General features: G+C 50.6%; 1 protein-coding gene across 1 annotated transcript in view; it reads right to left on the bottom strand.

The window, feature by feature from the left end:
- SYT17 (synaptotagmin 17) overlaps positions 1–11755 on the bottom strand; it is an 83121-nt gene extending 71366 nt beyond the window's left edge. Inside the window, exons 1-4 of the mRNA XM_007188324.3 lie at positions 11605–11755; positions 8004–8021; positions 7204–7352; positions 647–795 (exon numbers count right to left, since the gene is read on the bottom strand). Of these exons, the coding sequence (XP_007188386.2) occupies positions 647–795; positions 7204–7352; positions 8004–8021; positions 11605–11619 (331 nt within the window). The 5' untranslated portion in view covers positions 11620–11755. The remainder of the gene's footprint in view (positions 1–646; positions 796–7203; positions 7353–8003; positions 8022–11604) is intronic.
- Between the last annotated feature and the right edge of the window lie 351 nt (positions 11756–12106).

The raw sequence follows: 12106 nt of genomic DNA, 5'->3' as shown, positions 1-12106 counted from the left end.
AAAGATCAGGCAATACAATCCCACACGGCAAGAGCTGAGTAGTAGCTGCCCCCGTTCAATGAGACATTAGCTTCCTAACTGGCCCCAATCCCCACCCTGCCCTAGTACAAGGCCAAGAGTCGGCTGCCATTTGTCACTGCATTAGGGTGATATTTCTCTCTCTCCAACCCTCTGCACTCAGTCACTGACACAATCCATTTGGCCCCTGAAGTCACTTGAATTTGCAAGCCCTGCTGTGTAACATGGTAACTAACACTTGCCTTTCGGGGTCCGAAATGATATATGCTGACAATGTCATCAACTGAGCCAACTCTATGGAACTTGTGATCAATACTACAAAAATCAATCAAAATGATCGCTTCTTACTGAACTTGGAAGAAATCAGGTGTGATGCCCTCTTTTGTCACACTGCCATTATCTGTCATCTTGTCTCCTGGACTGTCACACCACTCCACCCCCTCCCCAGAGATGACTCTGTCCTTCACGTCTTTCCCGGGCACGCTCCTGAGTGTCTGGGAATGCCAGCTTTCTCCACTTGTCCTGGGGACCCAGATAACGGGGGTGTACTTCATGGACCCTGAGTGGCAGCTGAGCAGCAAGGCTTGCTCGAGCCAAGACCCCTGACAGTCACGGCAGAGAGGCTTACTTGAAATCCGCCGGGTCAGGCTGTACGTAGACTTAGATGTGTCTGAGGACGAGCATCTCCGATCTGGGGAGTTGGTCTGTGGGGTCAGCGGGACTTCACTGGCTGTGTGGACAGAGTCCCCGTCCTTGTCACTGCTCCGGCTGGCCAACCTGCAGGAGAGAGGAGGTCTCAGTGATTGTCAGAGAATCCCCAGGGACTGGCATCTCTGTCCCGTGGGAGACAGACCCATGACGAAACTTCTCTCAGACCCAGTTTATGCAACTTGGAATAATGCAAATTTGAAATAAACTCTCAATAGCCGTTAACTCTCAATAACGTCTTGCTTGTTGCACAAAATGTGAAATGATATAAATGAATATTTCCCAATTTAGAACAATCTGCCAAGAATTTGCATAATTTCAAAGCTGAGGTTGGGGTTGGGGGAGGGATATGTAAACTTATTCAGGATATTGCCACACGGAGGGCGCCACTTTGACTAAACCAAGACAAGACCTGTCAATCTTCAGTCTGGAAGGGAGAATGTGGCTGTTTATATGCATCAGAACTTCTGCAAGTGGCTTTTGGTAAGAAGTGTCCCGCTATTTCAACAGTCACTGTGTCTGTAACATCTTAAAAAAATATCCTAGGGCTTCCCTGGTGGCGCAGTGGTTGGGAATCTGCCTGCCAATGCAGGGGGCACGGGTTCGAGCCCTGGTCTGGGAAGATCCCACATGCCGCGGAGCTACTAGGCCCGTGAGCCACAACTACTGAGCCTGCGCGTCTGGAGCCTGTGCTCCTCAACAAGAGAGGCCGCGACAGTGAGAGGCCCGCGCACCGCGATGAAGAGTGGCCCCCGCTTGCCACAACTAGAGAGAAAGCCCTCGCGCAGAAACAAAGACCCAACACAGCCAAAAATAAATTAAAAAAAAAAAAGTATATCCTATAACAATGTCACTCAAAGTTTCTTAGAATGGCAGGGCTACGGCTACAAAATGGCCCTGAGAATCAGTGATTTAAGAACAACATATTGATGTGTAGAAACAGCTGCGAATTAGCAGCAGCCACAACTCAATGTGCTCCCAATAAGGATGAGAAATGCTGAAAAAATGGAAAGCACTTCGGGGGGCGGCGGTACAAGGTAGTAATTAAGAGCTAGCTCAAGGCAAGTCCCTCCCTCTCTCTGTGCCTCGGTCTCCCCATCTGTAAAATGGGACTAATAATAGTACCTGCCTTACCCAGTTGCTGTGAACACTGAGTTAACATATATAAAATGCTTAGAACAGTGGTTGGTATGTTGCAGGTAAGTGCTCAATACATTTTAATTGATGTTATTACAGCAGAGGTGGTTTTAAGATCCCCCAATACTCACATAGCTACTAAGGACGCTGGGAGGGGGAAGGAGAGGGGAGACAGCTTGCAAAGTGGCCATGAGATTGATGCTGCCGATAGCAAGCCCCTCAGCCATCACGGCCGTAGACCAATACCTTCAAGACTGCATCCCCCAACTTGACATTTAAACCTGAGGCGAAACTAGTCTTGAAAAATGCAACTTTCAAATTCTATAAGGTCTGCAGATGTAGCCTGTGCATGACATGAGACAGATCTGATGTTCCTCCAAAGCTAGGGTCCCAGCCAGGACAAACGGGCACATTACGGGGCGAAACGCCCAGTCCTTGCCTCCAGCTCCTGGTCTGTAAAAGGAGAATGGAGCAGATGAAATGTGGGGCGTGGAAGGGAGCAGGGGAGAGCACAGAGATGCGATCATGCTAGATCAATCCTTCTTCTCTCTCTCCCGTGAATGAAAGTAGCAGCATCTCCCAAGGAAGGCAGGACCAAAATGTGACGGCCACTGGGGCCCCTCCACCTGCATGGCCTGTTTCCCGGCTGTCATACCTCACCGAGGCCGCTGCCTCCACCTGTGAAGTCCCATCAGTCTTCAGGGATCAGCTTAAATGCCATTGCTTCCTGAAGCCTTGGTTGAGTCCTCTCAGACACGGTAGCAGTGTATGCCCAGCCCACCCCTGTCCCTTCTGCAACCATCAAGCCTCCGTGCCCTCTGTTCCTTCCGCCTGGAATGCTCTTCCTGCCCCCGTCACCTGTCTCGTTCCTCCTCATCATTCAGATCTCAGCTGCAGTAGCACCTCCTCAGAGAGGCCCCACCCTGTCCCGTCACCTCCTCCCACCCCCGTCAGTCCTTATCCCTGCACCTTCTTTTTCCCACCTCAGCACATAACTCTTCTTCAGTGTGGCCTGCCTGCTTATCTTCTGCATCTGACACTAAGCCATAGCTCCACGCAGGCAGGGGCAGTATGTGCCTTATTCACCACTGCCCTCCTTGCCCCAGCACGGCACCTGGCATGCTTGGGGTGCTCTGATTTATTTTTTTCAGTGAATGGGTGAATGAATACACCTTTCCAGTGGTTCTTACCTGACTTACCTTGTGTCACTCTGATCTGAGTGCACGCCTTGTCACTCCTCCCATAACAGGGTACAGATCTTAACAGTGGGATCTGTACTTACTATGATCAAAAGTGCCAGGTGCTGAGCACCTACTATGTGCCAGGCACTGTGCTAAATGCTCTGTATGAACCATCATTTCATCCTTGAAACAATACAGGAGTTAGTCGTTATGAACCACCCCCACCCCCTTTACAGACAGGGAAATGGAGGCCCCAGTAGGGTGGAGGGAGGGATGGAGAATTGACCTGCACCACTGTGAAATGGCAGAACCCCAGTGGAATCCAGCCGTACCAGACTCCGGATCACATGCCCCACACTACAGAGCTGGGCATCCCCTGGGAGGCCTGTAAGAGCCCTGCACTTAGTAGGTACTCAACACATGCTTGTTGGACAAAGAAATAACCTAATTCACTCTTCAGTGAGGGTCTTTCTGGCACTGCCCCAAAAGGAACCAGTCGGATTGTACCATTTTTCTGACCCTCACCAGCCCAGCCCAGCCCAAGAAAGCTGGGGGACCCACATGATGGAAGCATATGTGACAATTAATGGTGTGTCCCCCCAAAGTCACACACACAAAGGGCCAGCTCATCTGCCACATGCCACCCCACAGAGAGGCATGTTCTGTGGTTCTTGGTTCAAATGTCACAGTAGGAACAGCCCTACAAAGCCTGTACACTTGACATTTCTACTCCCTGCCTGTTTGATAACATGCAACTGCCTGCTTGGTAAATAAATGTGAGGAAAGCAGAAGCTGTAAATTCTCTTTTTGAAGGATTTAACCTACCTCCCCTTTACAGATTTCTCTTAATATTTTGCATGATATTGACAGTCAAAAATGTACTCACTGCTGCCCAGGATTCAAGGAAGACCTGGGTCATCTTAGGAAGCACGAAGGTCATGTACAGCTGCTCAGACTGTACACTGCACTACTCTAGGTGGTCCCATTCATAATGACCACCACGTGAAGGGCACCTCCTGAAGCTGTGTGGTGTATTGGCTCTGCTGGAAGGTTCCTGCCCACTTCTCTGCTTGTGGCATAACCAAAACAAGTGTCTTCCCTGAGGGTCCCACCCCAGAAAAAATCCCCTGCTTGTACAAAGGGTCAGCAGCCTGGGCAAAGCAAAACTATCCTCCAACTCAGTGGCCGTGCATCTGTAACACTCAGCATCTGGGGCAAACAGATACCAGGCTGTGATTTTTAATGTCTATCAGGGGTCTACTCTGGTTCAGAAGAAAATCCAAATTCCTTAATCTGGCATTTGAGACCCTACACGACCTAAGCTCGCAGGCTCGTTTTCTATGATCTCCCCGATTCGTGGCGTTTGTCCACCCTGGATCCAGTCACAGCATCCAAACTGTTTACTACCCAGGTCTGCAAACTACAGGGCCAAATCCACTGCCTGATTTTGTAGAAGTGTTATTGGAGCACAGCTATGCCCATTCACTAATGAACTGTCCATGGCTGCTTTTGTACTACAAGGATAGAAGTGAGTAGCTGCAACAGAAACTAAGCCCATGAGGCTAAAATATTTACTATCTAGCCCTTTACTGGAAAAGTTTGCCAACCCCTGTTTGACTAGCTTACTAGTTCATGTGTTTCAGGTGGAATAACCCTTTCCCTGGTTCCAGGATGGTCAAGAAACCCAGGAATGATCCCAGCACTTTTTCCTCCAAGCAAAAGTGACTGGATCAAGTGATTGGCACACGACCCGAGCCAGGGCAATGAGAGCCTTTCCTGATACATTTGCTGCTGTTAAAAATGAGGCAGAGAAAAAACTAAGCTTAAGAATGAGGCCAGGGCTTCCCTGGTGGCGCAGTGGTTGAGAATCTGCCTGCTAATGCAGGGGACACGGGTTCGAGCCCTGGTCTGGGAAGATCCCACATGCCACGGAGCAGCTGGGCCCGTGAGCCACAACTACTGAGCCTGCGCGTCTGGAGCCTGTGCCCCGCAACGGGAGGGGCCGCGATAGTGAAAGGCCCGCGCACCGCGATGAAGAGCGGTCCCCGCACCGCGATGAAGAGTGGCCCCCACTTGCCGCAACTAGAGAAAGCCCTCGCACGAACCGAAGACCCAACACAGCCAAAAATAAATAAATAAATAAATAAAGTAGCTATACAATTAAAAAAAAAAAAGAATGAGGCCAAAACAGAAGAAACAGAAAGAAAGAGAGTGAGAGCACGTACATGCACGCCCACGACATCATTTGAGCCCCTGGATCCAGCTATGCCTGCAGTCATTCTCCCAGGATTTTTCCATAACAGAACTCTATGCAAGACTGTCATATGAGTGTGCAAGGTGTGAATACACAAACTGAACTTATATACCTGCTGTATCTCCTATACTAGAGTTTAAATCCCCTGAGCATGGGAACAGGACTCTATCTAGCCTTGTAGGGCAACCTCTAGAAAAAAACCACCAAAGAAACTGAGATTAACTTTTCGATAGCATGACTGGTACTTTCAGGACTCAATTTCCGCCTGCAGGTTAGTCAGTTGGTCAAACAGCTATTTTTTGGAATGAACAAGACAGCCCTGCCGTAACAGAGCTGGAATTCTTCTGAGCATGGCTTTAAAGACACCAGATGGGCTGAGCCAACCTCTGTCACTGGAAAATGGGAATGATCCCTTGATTAACGAGTTGGTTTCACCAAACATCTCAACTCTATGCACACCTGCAGGATTCAGGCTACAACCTGTGAGTAATGGAAGGTTCCTTAACATTACCTTTATCAGTTTAAAGAATCTCTATCAACACCTAATAATAATAGAGATGAATACTTACTACTGTGCTCAGCATGTTACATGCATATCTCATTACTCTCAACAGCGACCCTATAAAGTAAGTTCTATTACTTTTCCTACTTTACAGATGGGGAAACCCAGAATAGGGTAAAAAGAATCACTTACGTCTATGATTGCCAACAAGGTATCAACCATCCTTAGGTACTTTTCCATACACTAATTCATGCAATCACCACAACCACTCTATAAGATAAATACTATTCTTTTTATCATCCCCATTTGACAGATGGGAAATCAAGGCACAGAGAGATCAAGCAACTTGCCCAAGGGAACAGAACTAGAAAAAAGTAGGAGAAATAGGATTTGAACTCACAGAGCCTGACACAGAGCCATTTTGCTATGGAAATATTTGATACTTGCTTCTAAGAAAATAAGAGGACTGAGGCATGACCCCCAACTTGGAGGGAAAGATGGGGCGCCAGAAGCTTCTGGAATCTTAGCCCAAGGATTTAGCTGAGACAGCACTGGATCCCCACTGAGGCTCCAGCTGTGGGCCCTCACACTGTCTTCCCACCTCTCTGAGCCTCCCCTCTGTATCATGAGAAGTGGCACTTGATGATTCCCAGGCCCTGGCCCTCTAGACTCAACCCAGACTCTCCGGCCACATTCCTCTCCCAGCCACAGAGAGGTGGACCAGACACGTGGCTGAGAAGCTTCAAAACTGCGTTCCCAAAATATCTGAGCGACTGGCAGATGGAGATGTTGTATGCAGGCGCGGGAGGAGAACGAATTGGAAATAAAACGAAAGATGCCAGAGAGAACATAAACAGCGAAGGAGGACACGATGGCGACTGGAGGTTCTTTTCTGCTTCCCTGTTTCTGAAGTTCCTGCTCAAACCAGCAGAGAGGCACTTGTTTGTTCATGCTACCCACACCAAATACTCACTGAGCATCCAGTATGAGCCAGGCACGGGCCAGGTGCTAGGACAGTTTGTCATACGGACTTGGATTGAAACCTTTAGCATTTGGACATCCCTTGAAGAATACAGATGCTCACAGATCTCTTTTTCTGCTTGGAACGACACTCAACGTGATTAAAAGTGCCCACATGCTTAGCATTACACAGTTCATATCTCAGAAGGCCCTATGTGAAACCAGCTAAACTGAAGCCCCACCCCCAGCTGGTCTCACCAGCTTGCCAAACGCAATGAGGCACAGAGCACATCCCATCAGCAACTAAGAGGTCGATGGAAACTCAGCCTTTCCCCCTTTCACACCCCAAATCCTCCTTCCCGTGCCCCAAACCCCCTCGCAGAAACAGAGAAAAGAAAGGTCTTAAGATTGCTTTCCAGGAAGTTCAGAGCAGTTTTACTTACAGCCAGGGAGGAGTCTGGGCAGGGAAAGGTCCCAGAATTTCAACTTCATCCTCACTCGACTGGCAACAGCTGGATTCATAGCACTTCTGACAGCAGTGCCGGCAAGTCCATCTGCAGAGCAGCAGATCGGAGATTCTAGAAAGAAAACCCTGAGGCCATTGGGGCAGGTGGGCAGTGGAAAGGGGAAGAGGGGAGGTGTAAAGGGTGGGGAGGAAGAAGAGGAAAAATACCCAAAATTACAAGCAGCCGATCCCTGATGAGAAATAACGACATTCAGGAGGTCTGTCTCCGCCACTGATCACTTAGAACAAAATGTTTTCCATTTCTATTTACCAACTGCAGGCACAAAGATGGCAAACACCAACCCGCCCGAGCCATTAATAGCGAGCAAAATATTTGCAGGTATTTTCTTTTGTAGTTTATGTGAACGTCTTTCTTGACATGTGGGTGGTTTATTCAACATCGTGAGGGCTATGCAATATGTTCTCAAAACACAATGAATATTACTTTGTCTTCTTAAAAGCAAAGCAAAAATATTTTTAAAAAATAATCTCATGACGTGAAAGTAAACAGATAATCAAATGGAATAAGTAGGGGGTGGGAAGGGAAACTTATCTCATCAACTAGCGTCTTTTCACCGGGATCTCCCTTTCGTAGAAGGGGATCGAAACTGTGCCGTTATCAACATCCGGTTGCTGTTTAATATTCAATATCCCCGCAGCCCCACATAAGGCTCCAAAATGACAAGCAAGCATTTCTTGATTAGAAGCCAGACCAAACAAATCACCGAATTAACTCACCTCGTTTAAAGGTTCCAACTGCCCTTTTAGAGATCCACGTAAAGCCAAGGGGCGCAGAGGGCGAGGGGGGCGACAGAGAGAGAGAGACAAGACCAGTTTAGCAATATTCCAGCAACCCAAAAAAAAAAAAAAAAAAAAAAGCCCTGCTTCTTTCCACTTACCATCCTGGGAAGGGAGCTGACCTCCTAACAAGGTGTTGCTACCTTCAGGGTTGCTGGTAGCCTCCTGGCTAACCAACACCGAATAAATGGGAAACTTTAGCATTTCGATTTGATTTGCACCGTATGCTGTTATGAATCAGAGAGGGTGGATAGATAGTCATGCTATCCAATGCAGCCACACTTCAGGAGAGGAGCAAACCTTCCTATACAGAAATAGCCATGAAGCCAACCCAAAAGGACATGATTAGCTAACGTGCAGGCAGGCACAGCGTGGATGTGACTTGGCCCCCCCCCCCGCCCTCCCCGAGGCCCTACCTTCCAATTCTGCTCCAATGGTGGGGAGCTTCATATGACCACCCACAAACAGAGGGAGCCAAAGAAAAGAAAGCCAGAGTCTGGTCCTCGGGAAGAAGGGAGGGGCTCCCTCCCTTCTTCAGCCCCACCTCCACCCCAGTTTCTTCTCTCCGGTTCCCAAGGCACAGGCTCCCGCCACCCGCTTCCGGGAGAGAGTCTTAATGGCTTTCCAAACGGGCCAAGTAAACCAGGTAGGTTAGGAGGAGTCTCCCATAGAACTCAGAACTTTGAGTCAAGAGAGAGAAAGTTAACTGGCTTTTTCAATTCTCTTGCGAGGAGGAGAAAGTCTTAATTTGGTACCATTGTATGTGACATTTTTCTAACAGTTGCAAATCCCATCCCCGCCTTCCTTTTTAAACAGAGAGCAGACCCCAGGCTCAGAGCCTTGGAGACAGCCTACCCATCTAGAATCCAAGAATGTGGCATTATTCTCATTGTGTTTATTTTTCCTGTTGCCGGCTCTTTATATCACGTGACCCTGGTTTTCTATTATGGTAATGACATAAAGTTTCCTTTTCATACTATTTTTTAAAGTTAAAGTGCAAGCCCATTTATAGAAAAAGAAATTAAGTGAATAACAGCACAGGTGGTTCGCAGCTCATGAAAAACTCAAAATCCTTGAAGTGATAAGGGATTTACTGCAGCTTGGGAAACAAAGTCTCGGGCACTAATCACACGGAGGGGGGTGAGGGGGAGGGTATGAAACTGAGTGAAAAAGCACTAGTCCTGGCCTCACCAGTGGCCAATCATGTGACTTGGGCAAGTAGGGGTGGTGGGGGGGCACTCTGAGCCTCAGTTAACCTCTTTTCTTTAGTGGAAGGGCTAAGCTAGGACACTATGAAAATGCTTTGTCCTGCCCAGCTGCACAATATCTGAACCCTTTCTGTGGCTTATGAGAACCAGACAGTTTGTCAAGTCCAGTTGGAACCTGCTAGGCACCGGGGACTGTCCTGGCCAATACAGCAGTGAGGTGAACAATGCAGCAAAAAGCTATGCCCTCGTGGGGCTTACATGAGATAGTGCTTTCAGATGCTTATGGTAAAGTGCAAGGATAAAGTGATGCTTTTTCACAACAAGCCAGGCTCACAGGGAAGTGTCTCTTGGGTATGTAGTGATCAACAGAGAACCATTTCTAAAACCATGATAAGCAGAGGCAAGGCCACCTCAGGGGCCCCAATGAGGTACAACCACACAGCTTTCTCAAGGCCCAGGTGCAAGGTGACTGTCAGGGCGGCAAAGAGAAACCAAGGAAGATGAAGAAAGAGGAGAGGGAAGATGCTCTGAGGCTCCCAGGCATGCCGAGTCTTTGAGGTTCAGTTTCATGTGTTTGACCCAATGGAGGAGAAATGACTCAAGCCAGAAAAAAAAGGAGGAAGGAGGAGAACCCAGATATTCTAGAACAGGGGGTGCAAGCTATGGCTAGCAGACCAAATCCAGCCTGCAGCCTGTTTTTCTATGGCCCTCCAGCTAAGAATGGTTTGTATATTTTTATTTGGTTGAAAAAGAAATTTCAAGATGAATACTTCTTGACTCATACAAAGTATATGAAATTCAGTTTCAGTGTCCACAGACTTTTACTTAAACATAGCCATGCCCGTTAATTTACTACTGTCTATGGCTGTTTAGTGCCAGAGTCAAGAAGTTGTGCAGCCCTCCAAGAAAAAAGAAGTATTTACTATCTAGCCCTTCACAGAAAAAGTTTTAACACCTTGTTCTAGGAGGAAAGTCAACATCACCGGGCCATCCTCATACCAGATGCTTAACAAATCCCCCACCGATCCCCACCATCCCCCCTTTTAGGCCTCGCCAGGACCCCTAAGCACCTGTATGGCCTTGGGCAAGTCACTTAATTACTCTGTGCTTGAAGGCAGTCATTAAGACCCGCAGAAGCCGGTTCTAACGTTGTTCCTTTCTCACTGCATTGTGCACTCTGAGGGGCAGGGACCTGCTGCTTTCTCAGCTGTGTCCCCACTGCCCATACATAGTAGGTGATCAGCCAAATGTCTGTTGAGCAACTGTCGAACAGCGCCCCTCCCGACAACATCCACACAGTAGGTGAACAGTAAATGTGACCTTCATTGAACTTGAAAAGATGACCTAGGGATTCCATAAAAGAGAAGTCAATGGAGCGAATCTAAGCCAGGAGAGGGATGGGGAGGCTATGGCCTAGGTGGCAGAGCAGAGTTCCTGGCAGGTGGAAAAGTCTAAGGACATGATGAGGGGATGCGTGAGCCAAAGGGGGACGAGGGGACCGGCAGCAACCCCAGCTGTAGCCGAGGGGAGAAGTGAGCCCAGATGCACCCCGATTGTGGGAGCCTGGAGGCTTCTCTGCCAGGCTGAGAGGAGCCAACCCCAGAAGCAAGCAGCTCAGCGGGTCTGACTGCATGACCTTGGCGCTGACCCGTTGCCACTTCCCCCCCATGTATTGAGACGAAAGGTCTTTCAGTCAAGCAGCGCCCCCTCACCACCCCCCCTAAAAAAGGTGCTTGTAAATTATTTCAGCCTAAGGATTCTTGGGGGTCCACAACTCCCAGACCCCAGTGCAATGGCCCAAAGTAATCGGCTGCCCCCCAACACCACCAGCGCGCCTCTGGTGTGTCCCCCACCGCTCAGCACCCAGTGCCCGGGAGAGACGACGTCCTTGTCCCTCCTGGCCGGAACAGGCTCCCTCCGCCGGCCAATTAGCCGGAGCCGTCACCAAGGCAACGGCAGCTGGCGGGCCGGGCGGCTGGCGCGCCCCGGGCCGCCCTGCCCGCGGCCCCTCCCCTGGGGAGGGGTGCATGAGGGAGGGGGTGGGGGAAGGGAGAAGAAAAGTCCGCCCCACCCCCATTCCTTCCCCAGGAGGCGAGGGCGCGCGTGAAGAGTCCGCTTAGGGCCCTTCGTCCCGGGGTGCGGGGGTCCCCAGCCTCTTCTCCTGGGGCGCACCCCCCACTGCTGCACAGGTAGCCTGCGCTCAGACACCCTTTTTCTCCAGGCAAGTTTGTGGCAGCGCAGCCGTGTGCCCTCCCTCCCGCGCGCTCACAGTCGCAGGGGGCGCGGCACCCCTCACCCACACCGCGGACCTGGCCCCCCGGCCTCAGCCCTACCTGAATGTACGCCATTTTCGCCCGCGCGCACTCACTCCGGCCCGGGCATGGCGCCGCCACGGCCACTTTGCCCTCGCCAACCGGAGAGAGGGGAGAAAGCAAAGGGGGAAAGAAAGAAAAAGGCAGCCGGGTGGCCCCAGACGTGACTGGCGTGGCTGATGAGCGGCTCCCGCCCCTCCGTCGGCCGCCCCGTCCTTGCCTTCCCCTGCGTTCCGGCTCCCGGAGTCGGGGCCGCCTCCCAGGTTGGGAGAGCTCGGGCGCCCAGGGCCTCCGCCTCGGCCTCCCTCGCTGTCCCGCGCTCCCCCCGAGGCGCTCCCCAGGCTGGATAAAGGCCGGGGCGCCTGGGGAGGGAGCCCGGGGCAGCCACGGAGACTGCAGCGACCCCGGCGCTGGCGGGGCCGGAGACGCTGGGGCCCGTGCACGCCAGAGGCGGGGGAGGGGACCGCGATGGGGAACGGGGTGGGAGGGGGCGGTGCGCGGGTCAGCCCATCCGGTCGGCACC

Source organism: Balaenoptera acutorostrata, chromosome 15, assembly GCF_949987535.1.
Source record: "Balaenoptera acutorostrata chromosome 15, mBalAcu1.1, whole genome shotgun sequence".
Classification (NCBI taxonomy): domain Eukaryota; kingdom Metazoa; phylum Chordata; class Mammalia; order Artiodactyla; family Balaenopteridae; genus Balaenoptera; species Balaenoptera acutorostrata.
The sequence above is the reverse complement of the archived record's forward strand: the minus strand, read 5'-3'. Positions and strand labels throughout refer to the sequence as shown.